Below are 23,859 nucleotides of genomic sequence, written 5' to 3'. Positions count from 1 at the left end.
AGAGCTTGCTTTGCTACGCTCTCTCAGTCACACAGCAGAGCTACAGAGCCAAGCCTCTCTTCCTTCTTCCTGGGGAAGAAAGGAAAGAGCCAGAGCTTCCTTTGCCCAGTTCCCTGGATCCCATGGGAGAAATACAAAGAAAGCACCTTTAAGACCAACGAGTGCTAATGTTTTAAGTTGTTTTTTAATTAAAAAAAATCTTTTATTGTGTTTGCCTGTGTCCTTTAAAAAGTTTCTGTCTCTGTTACCTAATCTTAAATAGGTACACACGCAGCCCAGCCTGATATGGCCTGGCCCAACCAGGTCTCGTTTATGTTAGATCCGGCCCTCATAACAAATGAGTTTGACACCCCTGGGGTAGCAGGTGACATAGAAAACTTCTATCAGAGAGCTGCTGCCTATCAGAGCAAGGAGAGCTGATCATGACAGACTGAAGGCCCAGCTCAACATAAGATAGCTTCGTGCGGTCAACAGGCCTGGAAGCGTTTGGCTGAGAATATCTCCTGACCTTATGGATGGGGAAATGTGAAATGGATTCTAAAGGTTGGCCCTGCCCTCTAGCCCTCCTCCGCCCTCTAGTCCTAAACAAAAAGTTTACAGCTACTCTACGATGAGTGGGATACACACACGATTCGGTAGGGGGGGTTGAAAAAGAAAGCACCGGAGACCTTGAGGTTCTCAAAGTCTTTCTGGTATTTTTCCCGCAGGGTCGATGCGCTTCCTTCCAAGTGCTTGTGCTCCAGCTCGTCTCGCATGACATCTATCTGGGCTTCCAGCTCTTGTATGCGCTCGCGCAACCCGTGCATGGAGCTGAGCTCGCCCTCGGAGCCCTGCGGCCCACCTTCAAGCTGACCCTCAGCGCGCGATTCCAGATGGCCAGCTTCAGGTGCATCTCCAGGCAAATATTCTGGGCGCTGCGTCCGGTACTCGTCTAGAGATTCCTGCAAGCCTTGCAGATTTCTGCTGTAATGGTCTTGCAATGTCTGCAGCTCCTCGTTGTGAATGATTTGCAGCTCCTTCATCTTGACCTGGAACTTGTCCTCCAAGGTCTGGGTTTGCTCCAGGTGGTACCGCTCCAAGTTCTGCTTGTCTCGTATGATGGCATCCAGCTGGTGGAGCCCCTTGGTCCTTTCAGCCTTCAGGGTGTCCTCCGTCCTGTTCAACTGCTCGACCACAGTCTGCAGCTCCTCTTCGTGCCTGCCCTGCAGCTCCAACATCTTTCTGCTCTGCTGCCGTTCTTCTTCTTCCAGAAGCTTCCGCTGGTTGTCTAGCTGGGCCACTTTTGCTTTCAGGTCCACGTTCTCCTTTTCGAGGACGGCAATCATCTCAGAATATTCGTTTTGCTGCTTACGGAGCAAATCTTCGTACTCCTCTCTGAGGACTGCCACGGCCCTGATGCGCTCCTGGCACAGAGCGTCCATGTTCTGCAGTGACTCTTTATTTAGCCATGCCTCCTTTTCGTACTCCAGCCTAGCTCTGTAGGCTCCATAACAAACTTGGGCCTGGATAATTGCATCCTGGACTAGCAGGGAAGAGTAGCGTTCAAGATCCCCCATACATGACAGGTAAGGAGGAGTGCGAGAAACCTTCAGGAGCTTCTGGCAGTCTTTCAGGGCCTCCTCGGGGGACAGAGTCAGTAAAGCGGCTGCTATTTCTTCCAAGACTTTCGCTCTGTCTTTTAGCTGCTGAGAAAGTTCTTCCTGAACAGCGGCCAAAGCTTGACTGCTAAGACTTTGCAAGCTGCGACCTTCTGTCCTGTGCTCCTGAATACGACCATCCCAAGATGCTTGGAAGCTTTCGGAGGCGCCCTCTTGGATTTCAAGGGCTTTGGAGATCTGCTCCATAACCCCGTTGAACTGAGGCGTCTGGTAGGCTTTAATGATCTCCTCCAGCATGCACTTGTGCTGCTGAAGGGCCGTCTTGGTGTTGTGGAGGTCCTCTTCAATGGCCTTCAGCCTCTGATGAAAGGACTCCCGAATTTTCTGGGCAACAAAACCCAGCTCAGCTTGAACGAGCGTGCTATCTGCAATGGTGTGAATGAGGCCTTGAAGCGAGTCTGAGCTTCCTGCTTCCATCTTTTCCTCTTTCTTGCCTAGGTGCTTCCTTAACTCCTCAACTTGGCTCCAAAACTCATCCTCCAACACTAGCTTTTTCGATAAAATGTTGGCCAAGGCGACCGCTGTCTGGGAAACATTGGAAGGCTCTAGGAGGACAGCCTCCACCGTCCCATGAATCTCCCGAAGGGTCAGGGCAATCGCAGAAGTGGAGTCTCTCAGTGACTCTGCTATCTGGTTTATCAGGCAAGCTTCAAACGCCACCCGTTTGGAAAGCAACTTTAGTTGGTCTCGTTCGGACAACTCTGTTTGCTGTTGTAGGGGGGCGGGCATATTATTATCCAGCAAACTGGCTTCTTGGGGTGGGAGACTTCCTCTTGGCTGGAGATCAGGTAAAGACAGTGTCCCCTGTAAGGCCTGGATAGCACTAGATAATGTTATCTCCATGCTGGACAAGGCATCCAAGAACATCTCTCCCCCTCTTTCCTGGTCATACCGGGGCAGAGTTCTAAGCTGTTCCCCGCACCGTTTCAAACACATCAAGGCTTGATCGTTCCTTCCTTGGAATTCCCCCAGCTCGCTGGCATGTTCAGCCATCAGCCTGAGTTTCCCCTGGCTCTCGTTCTCCAGCTGCGAAACCAACAGGCTGACTTGCGTCAAGCTTTCTTGCAGCTGCTCCCTCAACTGGGCTTCCGTTACGGCCCACTGGTGGTGAAGCGCAAGGAGGGTATCTTGGTTGTGCCCCTGCTGGCTCTCCAGTTTCGTCGTCACGTCTTTGAGCTTCTCCTCCGTGATGTAAAGTTTGGTTTCCAGGGAATGGATGATAGACAGGTAAGTCTCCGAGTCGCCCGAGGCTGGGTAACAAGGAGCTGGTTCCGACGACATGCTGTCTTCGGAAAGCGAGCGGTCCTGGCTGGTGTCTGACGAAGTGCTGCTGGTCCACGTCTTCTCCGAGCCATCCGCGTGGACGTACTTTTGGCACTGGATGCTGGAGAAACGGATCCTCTGCCTCTTGGCTCCTGGGATTTCCGTGTCAAGCTTGGCCAGATCCTTCAGACAAGCCTCCCTCTCTTGAGGATGTGCAGGCTTCAAAGGAGACCTGTATTCTTCTGCTTTCGTGGTTGCCTGTTCGCAAATCTGTCTCTGACTGGGACTGTTGTCCTTGGTGGGCATGCCTTCGAAAATGGGGATTTCTCCCGGAACCTGCGGATGCTGCGTGACTTCATCGACATCGTCTTCTGGTGCAGCACCGGGACTGAGAGTTTCTTGGACGGCGCAGTGCCCCAAATTTTCATCAGCCAATGTTTTCGGCGACTTGTCTTTGGCCTGTTGATTTCCTTCTATTCCCGACGAAGATTCAACTGAATCGCAATCCTTTTGGACGGTTTTTAGGTGGACCTTCCGAATGGCTTTCAACTCTTCCTCCTTCTCCTGCAGGACTTTCTGCAAGTTCTGGAATTGGCCTGACACCTCCTCGTAGGAATGCTCCAACGTGCGGTAGTTGGTCTCCTCAGCCTGCAGTTTCGCTTGCAGCTTGGCAACCTCGTGGTCTGACTCGGCCACCTGGTTCATCAGCTCCTGGAACCTGTATTTGATCTGATCCCGTTCCTCCTCCAGGCTCTTGATGTGCTCCGCCAACTTCTGGATGCTGTCTTCCTTCATCTCAAGCTGCTCCTCCAGCTGGTGGACAATCTCACTGCCTTCAAATTTGGCCGTCAGCTTCTCCTTCTGCAGGATCTCCATCTGCCGCTCGCTGTTCTGGAGCTGGTTCTCATAGTCACTGGCTCTGTCTTCCACTTCCTTGACGCTCTGGATCAAGATCTGCTTTTCCCGCTCACAGCTTTCCAACAAAGCCTCATAGTTCCTCTGCAGCTTCTCCTCCATGAGCATCCGGGAATGCTCGCTCGCGCTGAGCTGCCGGCTCACATCAGCGATCCTCTCCTGCAGCCGCTGGACTTCTTTCTGGCAGTCCCTTTGCAGGGCCTGTTGTGTTTCCAGATCCCGCAGCTCCTGGGTCTTCTCCAGGAGGAGTGCTTCTGCTTTCTTGAGCTTCTGCTCGCTGGCCTTCAGCTGCGAGCTCAGTGCTGTCTCGCTGTGCTGCCATTCCTCCATCTGCTCTTGCGCTTTCTCCTTCTCGGCCTTGAGGTCGCTCTTCAGCTTGGCCAGCGTCTGTTCTTTGATGGACAGCTCTGCGGCGGCGTTGCCCAGCCGGGCCTGCAGGCTCTGGATCTCCGCTTCGTGGTGGCGGATGACGTCCTTGGCCTCTCCGTAGCTACGCTTCAGGGCCTGGATCTGCTGATTGATCAGCTCTTGGCGCTGGCACTGGGCTTCCAGCTCGCTTTGGAGGTCCTGGTTGACTTTGTGAAGTCTCTGCCAGGCCCCCGATGGGGCCGGGGGCGCCTCAGTCTTAAAAAAACCGATTAAAGAGGAGATTAGTAGTGCTCTCAGCTCCCGGTTCTGAGTGTCACACCTGTGGTCATGTTGGGGCACGGAACAAGTCTTCTCCGAATGGTTTGACCAGGACCCATCTGTTCCAATTTTGTTGGTGGCAGGGTGTTTTTTTTTTTAATTTTTAAAAAAATCATTTTCAGAGAATAAGGGAAACTCCTTTCCGGTTTCAAGCAGACAACATGAACGATAAAACACCGAAACAGGTCGAACGCAAAAGAGTCTCAAGGGAAAACAAAATATAAAAATAAAAACACGATGGAAATTAAAACGTCGAGAATGAAAAGGACAAGTAGAAGAAAACTGGAAAGAAATGAAAATTATGAGGGAGGAGGGAGAGAGAGATGACAATGTTTCGGGGGCGTACTTTGAAAATAAACTCTTTCTGGGGTTGTTGACAGACCTTACCTGTTCGGGTTGGTTGGGTGGGAGGCTCAGAGCTATTTGGGAAAGTGTGAAGGGGAAGTCAGTTAATTGATCAAGCAGACCTCTTTACTGCTGTATGTGTGTGGGTTTTTTTGTTTTTACCCACCTCCAGCTCCGTGTGGCCCCTTGTTTTTGGCCACTGTGTGACACAGCGTGTTGGCCTGGATGGGCTGTTGGCCTGATCCAACAGGGGTGGGCAGTAAGGTGAAGTGAAACTGGATTGTATGTATGCATCTACACATCTGAGTTGATGTCTTTGCCAAACAAAAGGGGCGACTGAGTCACGGAAGAAGCGTCAGTACTGCCTTGCCTTCATTGCTCTTGTAATCTCACCTCCACCACCGTTTGGGACCAAACTTTACAACTCCCTGTTGCTTATATTCCACCCCCCCCCCCAAAAAAAAACAAAAAACAAAACCCTGCAAGTGAAGTTTACACTTCTTGGAAAATCTACATCTATCTGTTATCTGCGCTGTGTTTTTGAGGAAAGTGAAGAGGAGAAAAGAGAGGGGGGAGGTATGATGAGAACATAAGAACAAGAAATTCTTGGAGGAAGACTCAAAACCAAAAGCCGTGGTTTGCATGCACAGAGGAGAAAACAAAAATCCAAAGAATCATGCAAAGAGTCGAGACAGAAATCATGTGTCTTGGAGGATACACAAACGGAAAGCCGAAGGAGCGGTAGCGTTTAACTGGATAATTTTGGCCTGCCTTCCGATGCCGCGTTTCCAGGCACGGACAGCCCAGAGATGTGACACTCAGTTAACGTTAAGTCAGATTACATGCTTCCACACCAAAAGGAAAAAATAACATGCAAAAATTACCCACGCCCAAGAGCGGTTAGACTCCCACCCCCTCCTGCATAGGAATAGACACCCATGCGCCAAAAAAAAGAACCAGAAGGCATGATTTTGGTGTCTTTGGGAGAGGGGGAAAAAGGAAGAAAAGAAAGACATTCTCATGCTCAACTTCAGTTAGTGTCCGGACAAGCTCAAGAAACCACTTTCGCCGGAGCCTTGATACAGGAGCAGCATAGGAAATGGAAACAGAATGAAGTGGCTTTGAAAACCAGCCGAGAGAGACCATCAACACTTCTGGTTTTCACACTCCAGTGCAGGTATTCCCAACGTGGCACCTGCCGACACCTTTCCAGACTCCCGTTACATTTTAGCAAGTGGGTGGGGCCTCTGCTAAGCCAGGCTTCTAACCGGCCACTGGAGATTCGACAGGTAGTGCGGATTTTCACAAACTTTGCTTTCGCAGCAGTTGCCGCTACAGCAAAAGAATCTCCACTGCATGTCTGCACAGAACCTGAGAGTCTGAAGTTAAACTACTGCAGCTGTCTGTGGCTGGCTCCACCTCCGGTAGGGGCCGTTTTGCAGCTGCCATATTGCGGCTGCATCTACCGTACTGTCAAGAATTCCACAGCTGCTTGCAGGCTCAAAAAGGCAGGGTATCCCTGAGCGAGTTGGCTGCACGCTGGACTCTCCCCTTGCCCCGTATTTGTAAGGTTTTCTATTTCCCCCTCTCAACGGAGCTCCGGCCAACATACAAATTAGGCTGGGCTCAGCTCTGGAAGATCTCCTGTCCAGTCCAGCATGGTGGATCTGTCCCAGGATTCTGAGCTGTGGAAACTACACAGCAGTCGAAGGTCAGTGACTGATCGCCAGGGAGGGAGTTTTGGTTTTAGTGTCATCTGTTTTATGTATTTTATTTATATGGAAAGACACCTTGAGCTCTGTGAAGAAGAAAGGTGGCTAATACATGTTTTAAAACCAGGGCTTTTTTTGTAGCAGGAACTCCTATGCGTATTAGGCCACACACCCCATGATGTCCTCCTGGAGCTTACAGTAAGCCCTGTCCTAAGAGCCCTGCAAGCTCTTGGAGGATTGGCTACATCGGGGTGTGTGGCCTAATATGCAAAGGAGTTCCTGCTACAAAAAAAGCCCTGTTTAAATCCAATAACCCCCCTCACCCTTTCTCATCAAAAGATGATTTGGATTTATATCCCGCCATATACTCTGAATCTCAAGAGTCTCAGAACGGCCACAATCTCCTTTACCTTCCTCGCCCCCCCCCAAAAAAACAGACACCCTCTGTGAGGTAGGTGGGGCTGAGAGAGCTCTTACAGCAGCTGCCCTTTCAAGGACAACTCATACAAAAGCTATGGCTGACACAAGGCTATTCCAGCAGGTGGAAGTGGAGGAGTGAGGAATCAAACCTGGATCTCCCAGATAAGAGTCTGCACACTTAACCACTACACCAAACTGACTCTCTTGTTCTGAGATCCCCAGAAATCTAGGTGCAAAGGAAGGCCGACGGAGGCTTCTCCAACATCACGGTGTCCTGCGGAATTGGACACCTACTTAGCTAAAAAAGGGGCCAGAAGGAAACCACCGTTCTGGGGGCTTGGGGGCAACTCTCCAGGAAGGCCGAGATGCCATCCACGTTCCTCCCGGGCAAAAGGCATGAGAAAGTATATCTTTGTCTCCACACTGTATCACGAGGCACTTCTCACCACCGAGTTGGGGAGACCCGATGGTCAGGTAGAGGGACACTGTTCCCCGAAAGGAAGGTCCCCACCACCGCTCTGGGAACCTTAGCTGACCCACAAGCCTTGAGCAAGGAGCCCCACAGAAGCAGCAGCGTCAGGTGATTTCCCCTTGTTGCCTGGCTCGCCTATCTAAAGCTAAAGGACCCAGAAGGAAGGATGACAGCAGGGACCTCCGTCTTACCACGAGGAACGGTGTGTGCGTCCCATAGCCACCTTTGCCAACCAGGTCCAGAGGCTCCAATGTGTGAAAAGAGGAGAAATCAAAAGCTGCCCTTGTCTATCCCGACTCCAGCTTGGGCCTCTCCGGAAGCACCCTGGGCCAAAGCCCTCCCAGACTCCTCTTGTTGGCTGTTGCTCTCCTACCTGCAGGATGTAGCCTTCCCTCGCGCTCTGCTCCCGGCCCAGCGCCACCTTCAACTGGTCCTGCAGAATTCGGTTCTGCTCCAGGAGTTCCGAAGCCGCCTTTTGGCTCTGCTCCAGCTGCCAAACCAAAACGGCGGGGGGGGGGGGAGGAGAAGGAGACAGAGAGGTTTTTTAAAGCTTGTTTTCAAAAAGAACCACGGATCTAGGGTCTCCAATGTGGCGCCTGCGAGTGCCACGACTCCCACGGACACCTTTCCTCATGCCCAGCGAGTGTTTTTTTATAAAGTGGGCGAGGGCCAGGTGGGGCTTTTGATTGCATGTGCAGGCAACATAAAGCTTATGGTCTATGGCCAATGGCTATTACAGTCTAAACACATAAAGCAATGTCCATCTGTCTGTCTGTCTCTCTCACACACACACACGCTTACAAGTATCAGCGTTAAAATAATCTAGCCAAATAAAAACATTGCTCTCTTTAGATCAAGGGTGGCCAAACTTGCTTAGTGTAAGAGCGACAAAGAATAAACGTCGGATGTTGGGAGAGCTGCAAGACAAGAAGGAAGGAAGGAAGGAAGGAAGGAAGGAAGGAAGGAAGGAAGGAAGGAAGGAAGGAAGGAAGGAAAATAAATGGAGGAGGAAGAGGTGGAAAGCAAGCTACTTTAACTCTTAATGCATTGCCCATGCTGCCAGCTGGCTTGGCAAGGCGATTTAAAGAGACGGATGCCTTCTCCAAGTTGGCTGACAGGTTGGTGGAGGCTCTGAGATACAGCTCTAGCCTGTATTTTCTTGGCTCCAGAAGCAAAAAATGAAATTCTATAGCAGGCAAATGGATCAATGTCTGAGAGAAGGAAAAGCACAGAGAGGACAGGGTAATATATAGTATGACAGATCTTCTGGAACTTGGGGCTCCGCAAATGCAGTGGTGAAGGGTCTGTAGTATTTTGGAGTAACAGAAGACCTGTTGGCATGGTTTGAAACTGGATTGAGGTAAAAGCTTTTCTGAGGTTGTGAGAAGGAATCACAGAATCACAGAATCACAGAACTGGAAGGGTCCGTACAGGACATCTAGTCCAACCTGCTCAATGGAAGATCAGCCTGGAACAGGGGTGTCCAAACTTGTTTAATGTAAAAGCCACATAAAATGAATGTCAGATGTTTGAGAGCTGCAAGACATGAATATCAAATGTTTGAGAACAGGCAGGAAGGAAGGAAGGAAAGCAGATGAGGTTGGGAGGAGGGAGATTTGGAAAGAAAGCAACTTTAACTTTAAATGTATTCTCCAAGCTGCTGCTGGCTTGGTTTGGAGAAGTGATTTAGAGAGAAATGCCTTCTCCAGTCTGGATGACAGAACAGTGGGGGCTTCGAGAGCCACCCAATATGTGTGAGAGAGCCACGTGTGGCTCCCGAGCTGCAGTTTGGCCACGCCTGGCCTAGAGAATCCCTGAAGTGTTTTTCCAGCTGCTGCTTAAAGATTGCCAGGAATATTAACCAAGTTGGAGGCTCTAACGTGGTCCCTTTTGAGCAATTCGAACCAATGGCAGAATTTGGAATGAGAGACCGACCGCAGCATTAGAGTGAAACGCCCTGTCCTGGATGTCGTAACCAGCTGAAGGGACGCCCTGGGTGTCGCCAGATATGGAACAACAATGGAAGATGTTATTATAACTGGCTAACCGGGCAACGTATTTTTTACAACACAGCATTGGCAGCGACTGCCGCAGCGGCACAACCATGTTTCACTGCATGGCTGACGTCAACTGTAGCAGCCATTTTGTGGCTGACTTTGCCTCCTGCGGCAGCCATTTTGTATCGGTGCCCGTCGTACTGCGTCCAAATTCCAAAGGTGTCTGCAGGCTCAAAAAGGCCAGGAACTCCTGAGGAACCCCAAATCACCCACAGCTCCCAATCCGCCAACAGCAGCCCACGTCCCACCAGTTCCCTTCTCCACCGCCTTACCTCCTTCTCCAGAAGCGCCGTGAGGTGCTGCTTGTGGAGCGTCTCGCCGCCGTCCTCGGGATGCGCAAGCTGCAACGGGGCGATGGGCACTTGCTTCTCCTCGCGTAGAGGAGTCGTCTCCACCTGGTGCCACCGTTGCTCGATTTCCACATGGACGTTCTGTGGCTTGGCCTCCGAAGCGACGGGCAAGCCAGGGACTCTGTCCACCTCCATCTTAGAGAAGTCCTCCGGGCTTCCCTCGTCGGGCACATCCAGGTTCTCGAAACGCTTTCGCCGCTCCTCCCTCCGCCGCGCCCGCTCTCTTTCCAACTCCCCGGGGTCTGCGTCAGAGGAGCCGGGCTCCATGGGTAAAGGAGCCGGCCCCTCGCCTTTGGACTGCTCTCCCCCACTCCCTCGGTCTCGGGCCAGGGCCTGCTGGATGGGGCGGAACTCGGCCCAGTCAAAGGTTTTGGACCGGCCCTCTCGCCTGCGCTCCCGGACACGGCTGCGTTTGTGCTCAGGGTCGATTTCAGCCGGCTCGGAGTCCTGCTTCTCGCTCGGCTTGGGGCATGCCTCAGGCGATGAGCTGGTTTTGCTTTTCTTCTCCGGCAAGGAGCTGGAAACGGGGGAGCAAAGAGGACAGGAGAGCAGGGAAACGTTAGCCAGGAACCTTCTCTCTGTTTTGCCCCGCGAAGGCGTCTTGTACGGCAGAACCAGCGGGGGAATAATGGTGAAAATGGCGGATGTTTCTTATTATTGCGCTTTACCTGTGCTTCTATAAATGTGCCTATTTGACGCTACTGGGACCAACTTCTCCATACTGTCCCACCCACCAACTAGGACACTCGTCACAACTTTGACAAACGGCACCCCTCACTCGTATGAGATGGGAAATGCCAGTTCAAGACAGGGCTTTCTTAGTGGTGGCTCCCCATTGCAGACTGCCATGCTCCTTAGCTGGCACTGGCTTACTGGTAAGCACCAGATGAAAACACATTTATCTTTAAAGTAGTTATACCACTGATTTTACTGATCGTTTTACTGCCAGGATTCCCTCTATTCCCAAGTCGTTATATTATTTTACTGCTAGCTGCTCCGGCAAGTTTTTTTTTTTGGGGGGGGGAGGAAGAGACAAGATTGGGGGGGGGGGAGAAGGAATAAACTAACACTGGTCAGAATCCATTTCAATATCCATCTCAGTTTGACAGTTTCCCAAACTGTCCCTGGTCTCATATCAAAAAACGGAAGACTGGTGTCAGCAGTTTGCTTAACTGACCTCTAAAAGTGGCACCTTTAAGGGCAACAATGGTTTATTTTGCTTTTATTTATTTTTGGGGCTCAACCTTTGTTCTGCTGCTTCAGACAACCATGGCCACCCACTTGAATCGGTCCCTAAAAGGCTTTTCTGCTGCTAAAAACTGCCTAGGCAAAATCTCTCCACAAAGCAATCTAAATTTAAGAATTTAAGCGTTTATCATCTTTGGGGGGGGGGGGGGGAGAATGTACACCAGAACCAAGCCCCAAGCTGGGCTTAGCCTTCAGTCTTCTTTTCACTTGCCCTACAACCTTACTCTCTTGGCCTGTCTGCCGTCTCTTGACCTGGCTGCTGAGGTTTTCGGACAGAGAAAAAAAGGGCAAGTGGGACAACGGAAACAACAGGATAGAGAGACGAATGCTCGAAAGGATTCTCCAGCATACGCCTCCAATATATTTCCCTGTTATTTGAAATTCGGGGTTCCCCCCTCCAAAAAAAAGAAAGTGGCTGGAGAATCTAGAATCCCACACCGCCTCGGAGGCTCCACAATCATAACCCTCAACTGTGACAATGCAGTGGCCGAAAGCAAATCCACAGGGCAGGAACGTCTGTGCGGGTGTGCACACTATGAAACCATGCAAGAGTCTAGTCAACCACTGCCGCGTGTGCCTGAAAGCAGCTGTGCCCGTAGCATCTTTAAAACCTAACCTAATTGCATCTTTTAGTGGTGCATGCATCTCCTACGTGCCCGAGTAGGAAGCTGTCCTGTGTGTTGCGCCCCCTTTTCGGACCCCCGGAGGAGTCCTTAACCCCCCCCAACCCTCCTGCAGACCCAATTTCTTCAGAAGTTTGAAAACCGAATACAAGGGAAAGCCCCCCAAAGTCCAGGTATTTACGTTCAATGGAACTGGGCCAACGCCAGCCTCCTTTCTAAGAGTGACGAATGAATGTCACCAATGCCACACAAAGCTCCATCTCCGATGCCAGAGGCTACTATGACCAATCAGAGCCAGGTAAGCTATAGCCCCACCCTCATCGTGCATCTGGTCACGGCTTTGAACTTTCATGACAAATTGTTGGCTCAGCCCAAACCGGATTGTCCTTTGCACAAACGGGATTAACTTCATCAGGGTGGTCCAATACGGAATGGAAATGAGCGGGTCATTCTATGTAAACCCCCCAGGGGTCCTAGAACCTGGACATTCGAGGTCGACTGGCCAAACTTGCTTAATGTAAGAACAAACATCAGATGTTTGAGAGCCACAAGACAAGGGAGGGAGGGAGGGAGGGAGGGAGGGAGGAAGGAAGGAAGGAAGGAAGGGAGAGAGGGAAGGAGGGAGGAAGGGAGGGAGGAAGGGAGAGAGGGAGGGAGGAGGGAGGAAGGAAGGGAGAGAGGGAGGGAGGAAGGGAGGGAGGAAGGGAGAGAGGGAGAGAGGAAGGGAGAGAGGGAGGAAGGAAGGAAGGAAGGAAGGAAGGAAGGAAGGAAGGAAGGAAGGAAGGAAGGAAGGAAGGAAGGAAGGAAGGAAGGAAGGAAGGAAAGGTGGAAAGCAAGGAACTTTAAATGCATTTTTCAAGCTGCTGGCTGGCTTGGCGAAGTGATTTAAAAAGGCAAATACCTTCTCCAAGCAGGCCAATGGGGCAGTTGGGGGCTTCAAGAGTCACAGAATAAGTGTGAAAGAGCCACAGGTGGCTCCCGAGCCGCAGTTTGGCCACCCTTGCTCTAAGTGGTGCTCTTGCCCGAGGAAGGCTTTAGGGTTTCTGTCACAATCTCATTGTGCATTGTCTTTTGTATTTTAGCGTGTGCGTGCAGCCATGGTGACTTCTGATGAGTGACCCCTACTGGGTGTCTGGAGGATACTCGGTGAGGTGACTGGATAAAGCCTGCCCCTGCCTCCCAAACTGCTGGTATTCCAAGGAGGTCTTCTCATCCAAGTACTTCCCTGACTCAACCCTGTTTAGCTTCAGAGATCTGACAACATCAGGCTACCCAGGTCAGGGGCCCCGCTGCACATCTTTGGATGGGGGATGCATCTCCTACACGCAGACGTAGAAAGTGGTCCTATGTGGAGAGCCCCCCCCCACCTTCCCTGCCTGGCACTCAATCGACACGTCAGTCCCCCATCAACAGACAGCACACTCCATCGCTACTGCTACAAGACAAGCCTAACGCAAGCCCCTGCTGACAGCCGAGAGAGGAAGCGGCAGCACTCCCGAGGGCCAAGGCTGAGGCTGGGACGGCAAGCAGGAGGGACAGGGAGGCAGCAAACAGGCAAAGGGAAAGGGGTTTCTCCGACGTTTCAGGAGAGCCTCGAAAGGAGCCGCTAGACAAGGCCCGGAAACAGAAGTCAACATGTGCCAGCTCTCAGCATGCAGGTTCACAGACTGGACTGAAAACAAACAAGAAAGCGAGAACTCGGTTTAAGGGGGCTTCGACACGGGGTGGGAGGCATCCAGTCTGAAGTGAGGGAACGGAACCCAGCAGAAATGCATTACTTTTACCACCGTAGAGCAGCCAGACAGCCCTCTGCAAACGTAAAGCTAGTCAAACGCTCTGCCGCCGGGGCCCTTGTCGAGGGGGAAAGCAGGGAGAGGGAATGGGCAGAGACTGGTTTGTTTTGCCTGCTCTCTGTGTCCTGGGAAACAGAGGACTCTTACTGGTATCTACAGAAGACACCGAGAGAATAAGATTATTGAAGCAGGGCTTCAAAATTTTCTCCCCTCTGCTGACAGCCGGCAACAGGGGAGTGCAGATTTTGCCTCGAACCAAAATGTGACCTTGACCAATTCTCCGCAAGCCTTGTCCCGGTCTAGCGCTCCTCCTCTTCTCTACGGGGCTTCCATCTGGTTTTGCACAAGCGGCCGCAAGGCTGTGACTCGCTGTACCTCTTTCCTATGGCAAGCAGAAACCGATTTTCAGAGGATCTTGCTTGCCGTGGGAAAGAGACGGGAGTGAGCTAGAGCCCTGCGGCAGCTTGTGCAAAATCAAATGGAAGCCCCAAGAAGAAGAAGGTATTGGATTTATATCCCGCCCTCCACTCCAAAGAGTCTCAGAGTGGCTCACAATCTCCTTTCCCTTCCTCCCCCACAACAGACACCCTGTGAGGTAGATGAAGATACTGGATTTATATCCTGCCCTCCACTCTGAAGAGTCTCAGAGCAGCTCACAATCTCCTTTCCCTTCCTCCCCCACAACAGACACCCTGTGAGGTAGATGAAGATATTGGATTTGTATCCCGCCCTCCACTCCGAAGAGTCTCAGAGCGGCTCACAATCTCCTTTCCCTTCCTCCCCCACAACAGACACCCTGTGAGGTAGATGAAGATACTGGATTTATATCCTGCCCTCCACTCCAAAGAGTCTCAGAGCGGCTCACAATCTCCTTTCCCTTCCTCCCCCACAACAGAAGAAGAAGAAGAAGATATTGGATTTATATCCCGCCCTCCACTCCGAAGAGTCTCAGAGCGGCTCACAATCTCCTTTCCCTTCCTCCCCCACAACAGACACCCTGTGAGGTGGGTGGGGCTGGAGAGGGCTCTCCCAGCAGCTGCCCTTTCAAGGACAACCTCTGCTAGAGCCATGGCTGACCCAAGGCCATTCCAGGAGGTGCAAGTGGAGGAGTGGGGAATCAAACCCGGTTCTCCCAGATAAGAGTCCGCACACTTCACCACTACACCATACTGGCTCTCAAGGAGAAGAGGAGTGTGAGACCAGGACAAGGCTAGTGGGGAATTGGCCTTTGATTATATCTTCCGTTGCGAATGGTGAAAACCATCCTATTTTTAGAGAATCTATTAAATACAGCAACAGATTGGTACGCAGGTAAAGGCTCGTAACTGAGTCGCCCTCCAGCTGGCTGGATCCTCGCCTGCATGGGTTCCGAGATTGCCCTTTCAAGTCCCTCACCTGTCAGCTACCTAAAGACATCCGGAAAGTCAGCTGCCAAGATACGAGGCTGAACTATAAGGACATTTCATCTGGCCCAGCAAAGCTGGGGGAAAGACCAAATACAATGGACTACTCGGTAGACCACAGAAATCACTGTAATGGTCCCAAAGGCAGCCTGACCCCATCAACCATGTTTTAAGTCAGAGGCTCCCCAGAAACAAACTGCTCTGAGAGACGGATTTCAAAATCTCACCTGTCCTGCACGGAAAACTGCAGCCACAGATGTGTATGTGTGTGTGGGGGGGAAGATTACATAGTCACACCAAATGGATCTTATTGCCGATCCAAACCCCCACCTAGATAGCCTTGTATTAGTTACGCTGCATTTAAAAACCGCAAACAAGCCCTTGCAACGTTTGCTTCCGGCCCTAAGAGGCAAAGTCAAAGGAATCCCTGGAACGGAAAAATGGCTGCACACAATACAAAAACCTTCCAGGCCTCTCCTGGACAGAAGGAGAGACCGGAGAGGGCTGGCGGGAGAGCCAAGCCGGAGTTCTTGCCCACCCCCTCAGCATGGCACCGTGGTTTTGCTCAGGTGATCAGAAAGAAAATATATACCCAGCCAGCTTTCTTTGACAGCTTTCAGTAAGAGCTTAGTGAGCACCGCTAGACCTTGCTCCGATATTAGAAAGCAGGCTAAAATCCTGCCCCTTTCGCCTCCGCCGTCCGGCTGGAATCCTTCCCTCCCTAATCTATAGATGGGCCGTCTGTACCACACTGTAATCTCGAGGCTCAGCTACTGCCAGGCATCAAACACAGGGCTGCCCTTGACTACCAGAAATGTCAGCACGTCCAACAGGTGGCGCCCTGCTGATTGTCTGGATTCAGCCGCTGGGAGAAAAGGCTCCCGTCATCGGCCAGCACAAGACCCAGGTTCGAATCCCTACTCTGCCACAGAAGCTCTGCTGGACGACCTTGGGCCAGTCACGCGCTCTCAGCCCTAACCTGACTTCACAGGGTCGTTGTGTTGCGAGGATAACATGGAAGCGAGGAGAAGGAGGGAAGCCGCTTTGGGTCTCCCCCTGGGAAAATAGGCAGGGTAGAAATAAAGCAAATCGACGCTTCTCTCCATCAGCTGCCGATTTGTTGCTGGGTTCAGCTGCGACGGCTGGTGCTCACCTTGACAGCAGTGCAAGAGCTGGGAGCCACCGGCTTCAGCTGCCCTCTCTCCCAATGCTGATCCGTGGGCAGAACTGATAAAAGCAGAACCCTGCCTTTTGTCTACGGCCCCACGGCATAGAATCAGCTGCTGCCCCCGTTCTGTCTGTGGATTGCCTTCCCAGGAGCTGTACACAAGGAACTCATCTGGGAGGCATTTCCAAGGGGGTGCTAATAACTGGGCACTGGAAGTCATTGAAACTGGCTATTGGAGCAGAGAGCATTTGTGGATGCCAGCAGGCCAAAATCCGGGGAGGGGGAGCCTGCAAACCGTTCACTGAATGGCATTTGGAGATGCTGATGTCTTTTTAAAATGCAGACAGCATTTACTGTTTTGTTGGGGTGGGGGAGAGAGAAAGGCAGTCTTATAAATCTTGTAATTAAACAAACAAAATTGTTCCTTGGGCCAAAAAGCCTCCTCTTCATCACCTCCATGTGTGTTTCCACCCTTCTGTACTGCGCTTATGTTACAGTGAAAGTCACTGAAAAGTTGACTGCCGAGAGCTGCTGTTATTTGGCACGGTAGATTTCACCCCCAGATTCTTCCTGAACTTTCAGCCATTCTCCTCTGCAAAACACACCTCTCAATATACCAGGAACAGGTTTTATGGGACACGTTTCTGAGGTGGGAACATTCCATTATTATTCCTGACCCCATCACGTGGAGGCAATTCACATCCCTCCAAAGCAAACACAGACATCGTGCCATAAATCTACCACTAAACCTTCCCTGTTCCTTTCGACAGAGGTAGCTGCTTGCACGTCACACTTTAAAAACACCAAACTGCCCACAGGAAGACAAAAAGCGTCCCTTAGCCAAGGCAGGAAGCCAGCACTGAAAAACTAAGTGCCATCCTTCCTTTTTGTCGTCGCCCGCCCCGCACCTTCCCAGGAGTTGCTTTTTTAAAAGCAGAGAAGCAGGGCTTTCTGACCCATCCAAAGTGCAGAAATAGAGTGGGGAGGCATGCAGTGAATCACGAGATATACAAACCACAAAACGTTAATACAGGAGAGAACACAGTTTTCCAACCTTGGCTTCAGCACGGATAGTTTCAAAGAGAAGTTTTTCCTGGGAACGCATGGAAATTAAACATATGGAGGAGTGAGGAGAGAAAAAGCGGAGGATTCCAGAAGCACACAGAAAGGGGGGGGGGAAGAGAAAGGAATGCAAAACCCCCTGGGCTGAAGGAAGCACTACCAGTTCTTTGTGGGCTACTTTTTAGAACTCTAATCTCAAAGCAAAAGAGCCACCTCTGGAATCAGCAGCCAGAAAAGAAGCTAACAGGGTCAGAAGGGAAATGAACAAAGTAGGGCTTTAGATGTTACCATGGATTGCCAGGCTTCGGGGAGAAACATCACGTATGCATAGGAGCACTATGGAAATCTGGGTTTTGTGCCTTCCGAACAACAACTATTGACGGGGGTGGAATTCTAGCAGGAATTCCTTTGTATATTAAGGCCACATACCCCTGATGTAGCCAATCCTCCAAGAGCTTACAAGGCTCTTTTTTGTAAGCTCTTGGAGGATTGGCTACATCAGGGGTGTGTGGCCTTAATATGCAAAGGAGCTTCTGGTAGAATTCCACCCCTGACTATTTACGTCCGTCCTGTGGCACAGAGTGTTAAAGCTGCAGTACTGCAGTCCTAAGCTCTCCTCACAACCTGAGTTTGATCCCCGGCGGTAGTTGGGTTTTCAGGTAGCCGGCTTGAGGTTGACTCAGCCTTCCATCCTTCCGAGGTCACTAAAATGAGTCCCCAGCTTGCTGGGGGGAAAGAGTAGATGACTGGGGAAGGCAAACCACCCTGTAAAAAGTCTGCCATGAAAATGTTGTGAAAGCAACATCACCCCAGAGTCAGAAATGACTGGTGCTTGCACACGGGACCTTTTCTTTCCATGGTTTCTGCTTTTCATTGGTTGTTCTCCTTCACCTGTTCTAACAGACTCTCTTTAGTAGTGCTAACTGGTAGAAATATAGGAATCCCACACAAGCAGAGGATATGTCCCCGTGGGGCTCCGGTTGTTGAATCTGTTTTTCAGGGATGTCGAACTCATTTGTTATGAGGGTCAGATCTGACATAAAGAAGAAGAAGATATTGGATTTATATCCCGCCCTCCACTCCGAAGAGTCTCAGAGCGGCTCACAATTTCCTTTACTTTCTTCCCCCACAAAAGACACCCTGTGAGGTGGGTAGGGCTGGAGAGGGCTCTCACAGCAGCTGCCCTTTAAAGGACAGCCTCAGAGTGGCCTACAATCTCCTTTACCTTCCTCCCCCACAACAGACACCCTGTGAGGTGGGTGGGGCTGGAGAGAGCTCTCCCAGAAGCTGCCCTTTCAAGGACAACCTCTGCCAGGGCTATGGCTGACCCAAGGCCATGCCAGCAGCTGCAAGTGGAGGAGTGGGGAATCAAACCCGGTTCTCCCAGATAAGAGTCCGCACACTTAACCACCACACCAAACTGGCTCTAAATAAGACCTTGTTGGGCCGGGCCGTGTGTTTCATAAATGCCAGGTAGCGGAGATGTAAATTTTATAAAGCATACAGACAAACACTATGAAAGATTTGTTTGTTTGTTTTTTTAAAAAACTTAAAATAAAACATGCTTAAAATATTATTAGGTCTTAAAGGTGCTTTCTGTGCATCTCTCCCATGCGATCCAGGGAACTGGGCAAAGGAAGCTCTGGCTCTTTCCTTCCTTCCACAGAAGGAAGAGAGGTTTAGCTCAGTAGCTCTGCTGTGCAATTGAGAGAACCTAGCAAAGCAAGCTCTCCCTCCCCTTCTCCTCCCCAAGGGAGGAGCCTCAGCCAATGGAGAAAATAAAGGATTTGCTCCGTAGCTCCTGTGCGATTGAGCAAGCCTGGCAAAGCAAGCTGTGATGGAGAAGGAAGCAAGAGAGAGGGAGAAGGAAGCAGACGACAGCCAATTGCTCGGGGGGCCTGATAGGAGCCCTCCAGAGGCCTGATTCGGCCTCCGGGTCACATGTTTGACATCCCTGTGTTACATGTTTTCCTGTAAGACAGATGCTGAGCAAAGAGCAAATAGGTTAGCTGCTCTTACGGCCGTCTTCCCAGACTGCTTGCCGGACACAGTCCTTTCCGGGTCTGAAAACTGGGCTATCGAAAGTGGCAAAATTCATTTCACGGGCACGAAAACATTTTAACCAGTGCCCTGAAACTAGCCCAGCAGATTGGGTTCAGAAGACTTGGTCTAATTTTGCTAGCAGCCTTACTGGTATTTTAGTCAACTTTTAAGGCGCGCCAGTTCTATCCTTCGATTAAGCCAACTTTTGATTCGGAATGGGTGTTTATTTGCATACTGTATGTGACTGGAGGTTTAGGTTAGTCCCAGTTTGAGTAAGTCCAACAATCTCTGTGCCTCGTTAGGAATCAAACAGAGAAGAAGGGAGCCCATAATGGCTCTCGCGTACAAAGGGAGAGCTACCCGCGAGCCAACAAGGGTCCAAGCTGAAGTTTCCAAGGGTCAATTCCGACGTGACACTTCTCCCATGGAGAAAAATGCCCAAGGAGAAACTAATCTGTAACTGGAAGGAAAGAAAGCTTGAACATATGAACATATGAAGCTGCCTTATATTGAATCAGACACTTGGTCCATCAAAGTCAGTATTGTCTTCTCAGACTGGCAGCGGCTCTCCAGGGTCTCAAGCTGAGGTTTTTCACACCTATTTGCCTGGACCCTTTTAGTTGGAGATGCCGGGGATTGAACCTGGGACCTTCTGCTTCCCAAGCAGATGCTCTACCACTGAGCTACCGTCCCTCCCCAAGCTTAAAAGATGAAAAAGCTCTCTTTGCAGTGTTCCTCAAGAAGACTTTGTTGAAACTCAGACAACTTATCACTGGGGCTCATGATTTTCCTTGCACTGGAATAATTTTCTTTTCTCCTGTAATACTATTTTTGGATGCCTCCCCTCCTTTTTTGACTTCTGATATATCCTTCTGCTTTAACTGTTTCAAGTGGGGATTCTCTCTTTCAAAACCGCTGGTCCCCCCCCCCCCCCCCAAGTCTGTATAATATGAAGTCGAAACATTTTGAAAAATCCGCTGAACGATTTCTCTTTCGTTAACCTCCATGATTTCGAGCCAACTGCCGTGTATCCCTGACGAAAATAAAAATCTAATCTGAGCTAGGCTCGGAGAGGGTGGAGGGGGAGAAATGAGATGCAGTCTGGAAATGAACCAGATTGGAAAAGAGTCTTGGACCGCAGTCCAGGTAGGAGGGGGACCCCTCCTGCAATGTCACTCTCCCCCATCTCTTACTTGGTCACATCCGGGGCAGTGGTGGGGCGCACGTGCTTCATAATCGTCTGGATCCAGTTCCGGCGAATCCCAGAAGTCATGGCAGAGAGGGTGAACTCTCCTTCTTTAGTCTGCGTGAACAGAAAAGAAGAAAAGTCAGGGGCAGAGAGGATGCCGGGCTCCTGGTCTCTGGGAGCTGACTTCCTTGTTATTTTCAGAAAAGCAGGTATTTCAACACCTGTCTTACGTAGCCAATCCTTCAAGAGCTTACAGGGCTCTTCTTACAGGACCTACCGTAAGCTCTTGGAGGAGTGGCTACATGAGGGGGCGTGGCCAAATATGCAAAGGAGTTCCTGCTACAAAAAAGCCCTGCCCCCCTTCTAAAAAAAAGGTTTTTGTTTTTTTTTAAGTTAGATACCGCCATTCCAAAGGTGAAAAACTCTGAAAATCAATTTAGGTTGCTCTGATTTATCCAGAATATAAAGAAAAGGACCCATTCAGTGCCCTTGGGGCCTGGTACTCACCAGGTGTTTACAGAAAGCAAATGTAGACTGGTAATGTCTCTATATCCTGACTGACCAGTGGAGCTCTGATTGGCTGTACAGATTGACGTAACTGAGCTTTGGTAGAAACTGCCATCAGAGTTGGCTTTATTCTCTCTCACTATTCTCCCAGCATATTTGTTAAAAAAAAAAATCACTTCACTTCCCCCTGCACTTGGGCTTCCCCCGCATATGGGGGGGGGGGGTTGGTGCCACCTACCACAGCAGCCATTTTGTGGCTGTACTTCTCCACCCTGTGTCAGAATCAATGTTCCCTCTAAGCTGAGTTAGTGTGGGCTAGCTTGCAGTTAAGAACATAAGAGAAGCCATGTTGGATCAGGCCAGTGGCCCATCCGGTCCAACACTCCGTGTCACAGAAGAACATAAGAGAAGCCCTGTTGGATCAGGCCAGTGGCCCCTCCAGCCCAACACTCTGTGTCACATAAGAACATATGAGAAGCCATGTTGAATCAGGCCAATGGCCCATCCAGCCCAACACTCTGTGTCACATAAGAACATAAGAGAAGCCCTGTTGGATCAGGCCAATGGCCCATCCAGTCCAACACTCTGTGTCACATAAGAACATAAGAGAAGCCATGTTGGGTCAGGCCAAGGGCCCATCCAGTCCAACACTCTATCACAGAAGAACATAAGAGAAGCCCTGTTGGATCAGGCCAAGGGCCCATCCAGTCCAACACTCTGTGTCACAGAAGAACATAAGAGAAGCCATGTTGGATCAGGCCAATGGCCCCTCCAGTCCAACACTCCGTGTCACAGAAGAACATAAGAGAAGCCCTGTTGGATCAGGCCAAGGGCCCATCCAGTCCAACACTCTGTTACACAGTGGCCAAAATTTATATACACACACACTGTGGCTAATAGCCACTGATGGACCTCTGCTCCATATTTTTATCTAACCCCCTCTTGAAGCTGGCTATGCTTGTAGCTGCCACCACCTCCTGTGGCAGTGAATTCCACATGTTAATCACCCTTTGTGTGAAGAAGTTTTTTAACCTCCAGCTCACACATTTTCATCTTAGCTCAGGAAGGATGGCCTTGGAACAAACTAATTTATGCAGTGGTCAAATCATTCGCTCACAACTTTAATGCCAGTAGCTCACAAAGTAGAATTTTTGCTCATAAGACTCCACAGAGAGAATATTGGTCAGAATACCAAAGGTGCTCACAGGCTCAAAAAGGTATAAAGGGATAGGAACCCTCCCCCCACCGCCAGTTTGCCAAGATTCAGTCATCCCTCCCCACATTTGCAGCCCTCTTCATTTCCATAGCACTGTCCGTTCCACTCCCCTAGTTTCTCTTACATGGATCTGGAAGCCATAGTTCCTCTGGACTGGATATTCTGTCACATCGAAGCACGTTGACAAGTCGATTTCCCCATCCAGATCGGCCGCCTGGGGAGCAGGGAATACCACACAAGGAGGGGGGAAAAAAATGTTTAAGAGCAGCCAGGACAACTCCAGGAACTTCCCCAGGTCTTTAGTAAGCCGCACAAAAGACTGAACGAAGAATCAGGATTCTAAAGGGTTTAACTGCCAACGGGGCAGAACCCAGAATGGATTCTCATATGCAGGACAAACAGAAGTGAAGTCAGATGTACCAACTGTCACCTACCTCCTCTGCCACTGAGTCTCGGTAGTATCGCAGGCTTTGATCCGTCAGCACAAACCAGTGTTTTTTCCACTGTGGAAATAAACAAGACAGACAGGTTTGCGAACTGGTGCTTTCTGATATGTGAGGTACCTGCATTATTGGGGGTAGGTGGCCACCTAGTAAGTGTTTTTAGAAAGTGGGTGGGGCTTTTGCTGCCCAGCAAGGTTTCTGACTGGTCACAGGAGGTCCGATTGGCTGTGGAGATTTCTAAGAACGCTGCTTCGGCAGCAGCTGCTACCACAGCATAAAGGATCTTCCTCGTGTGGCTGAAGGTAAACTGCAGCAGCCGTTTTGAAAACATTTTGAAAAATTCAGTCACCCCTCCCCACATTTGGCCCCCCCCCTCCCCACAGTCACCCCTCCCCACATCGTTCAGCGAATTTTTCAAAAATGGCCCCGCCTCCTCTGGCAGCCATTTTGCAACAGCGCCTAGCACACCATAGTCAAAATTCCAAAGGCACCGGCAGGCTCAAAAAGCCTGGGGATCTCGATGTCTTGACTAGGAGACGGACAGCTTCGCATGAAACAGGAGCACACCCATAAACCATGCGGTAAGAACACAGGTCACACTACCCACAGTTACCTGGGAAATCTCATAATGCCCATTTTCTCTTTTAAGCAACTTAGGAACAATTTCACCTGACATTTACCTGCCCGTCTTTGTACTGTTTGGTCAGCCATCCTTTTTTGAAGTTCAGCAAGTCGGGCTGGAAAACAAATTTAAAAAAAAAAGAGAAAAGACTGTTGACTCCTTAACCCAGACGGGGTTCTTTCCCATGAGCCCCAGTGTATCAATTCACACATTTTTAACAGCATGTTTCCGCCAAAGAGACAACAATGCCTGGCCCAAGGCCCCCCGGAAAGAAGCATGGACCAAGTGGGAATTAGAACCCAGATCTTCCCCAACCTCTATCAGCTCTTTACCTGTCTACATCCTACAGGGTCTGAAGATGACCTCAGCTCTTTTCCTTGATCTGGGGCAGAATTGTGTTCCCCTGTACCCCACAGATCAAGGAGGGAAATGTTTGAATGGAACCAGAAAAAGGGATCTGGCCACACTGCTTCCATTGCTGACGTTATTTCGAGCCGTACTGATTTTTAAAACAAAAACCTTCCACAAGGGAAAATATCACTGCCATCAAAACAGCTGGGACATAGTTTTTTGAAGTTTTTTTTTGGGGGGGGGGGTGTTGGATATTTGCTTCATGTGGATTGGTCACCAGTTTCACTTGTCATGCCCACTGTCAGGGGGCAT

The 23,859-nt window shown here is 50.4% G+C and overlaps 1 protein-coding gene across 3 annotated transcripts in view; it reads right to left on the bottom strand.

Annotated features, from left to right (window-relative positions):
* MPRIP (myosin phosphatase Rho interacting protein) overlaps positions 1-23,859 on the bottom strand; it is a 209,017-nt gene that overhangs the window by 24,755 nt on the left and 160,403 nt on the right. For 2 of the 3 annotated variants that reach the window (XM_060260932.1, XM_060260933.1), the window contains exons 10-15: positions 23,255-23,311; positions 22,566-22,634; positions 22,256-22,345; positions 20,413-20,522; positions 9,802-10,396; positions 7,846-7,962 (exon numbers count right to left, since the gene is read on the bottom strand). In XM_060260932.1, coding sequence (XP_060116915.1) covers positions 7,846-7,962; positions 9,802-10,396; positions 20,413-20,522; positions 22,256-22,345; positions 22,566-22,634; positions 23,255-23,311 — 1,038 coding nt within the window. Of the gene's footprint in view, positions 1-668; positions 4,461-7,845; positions 7,963-9,801; positions 10,397-20,412; positions 20,523-22,255; positions 22,346-22,565; positions 22,635-23,254; positions 23,312-23,859 lie in introns of all 3 variants that reach the window. The other variant, XM_060260931.1, reaches the window with a different exon arrangement.

This window comes from Heteronotia binoei, chromosome 20 (assembly GCF_032191835.1).
Source record: "Heteronotia binoei isolate CCM8104 ecotype False Entrance Well chromosome 20, APGP_CSIRO_Hbin_v1, whole genome shotgun sequence".
NCBI lineage: Eukaryota > Metazoa > Chordata > Lepidosauria > Squamata > Gekkonidae > Heteronotia > Heteronotia binoei.
This window is presented reverse-complemented; position numbering and strand designations above follow the sequence as displayed.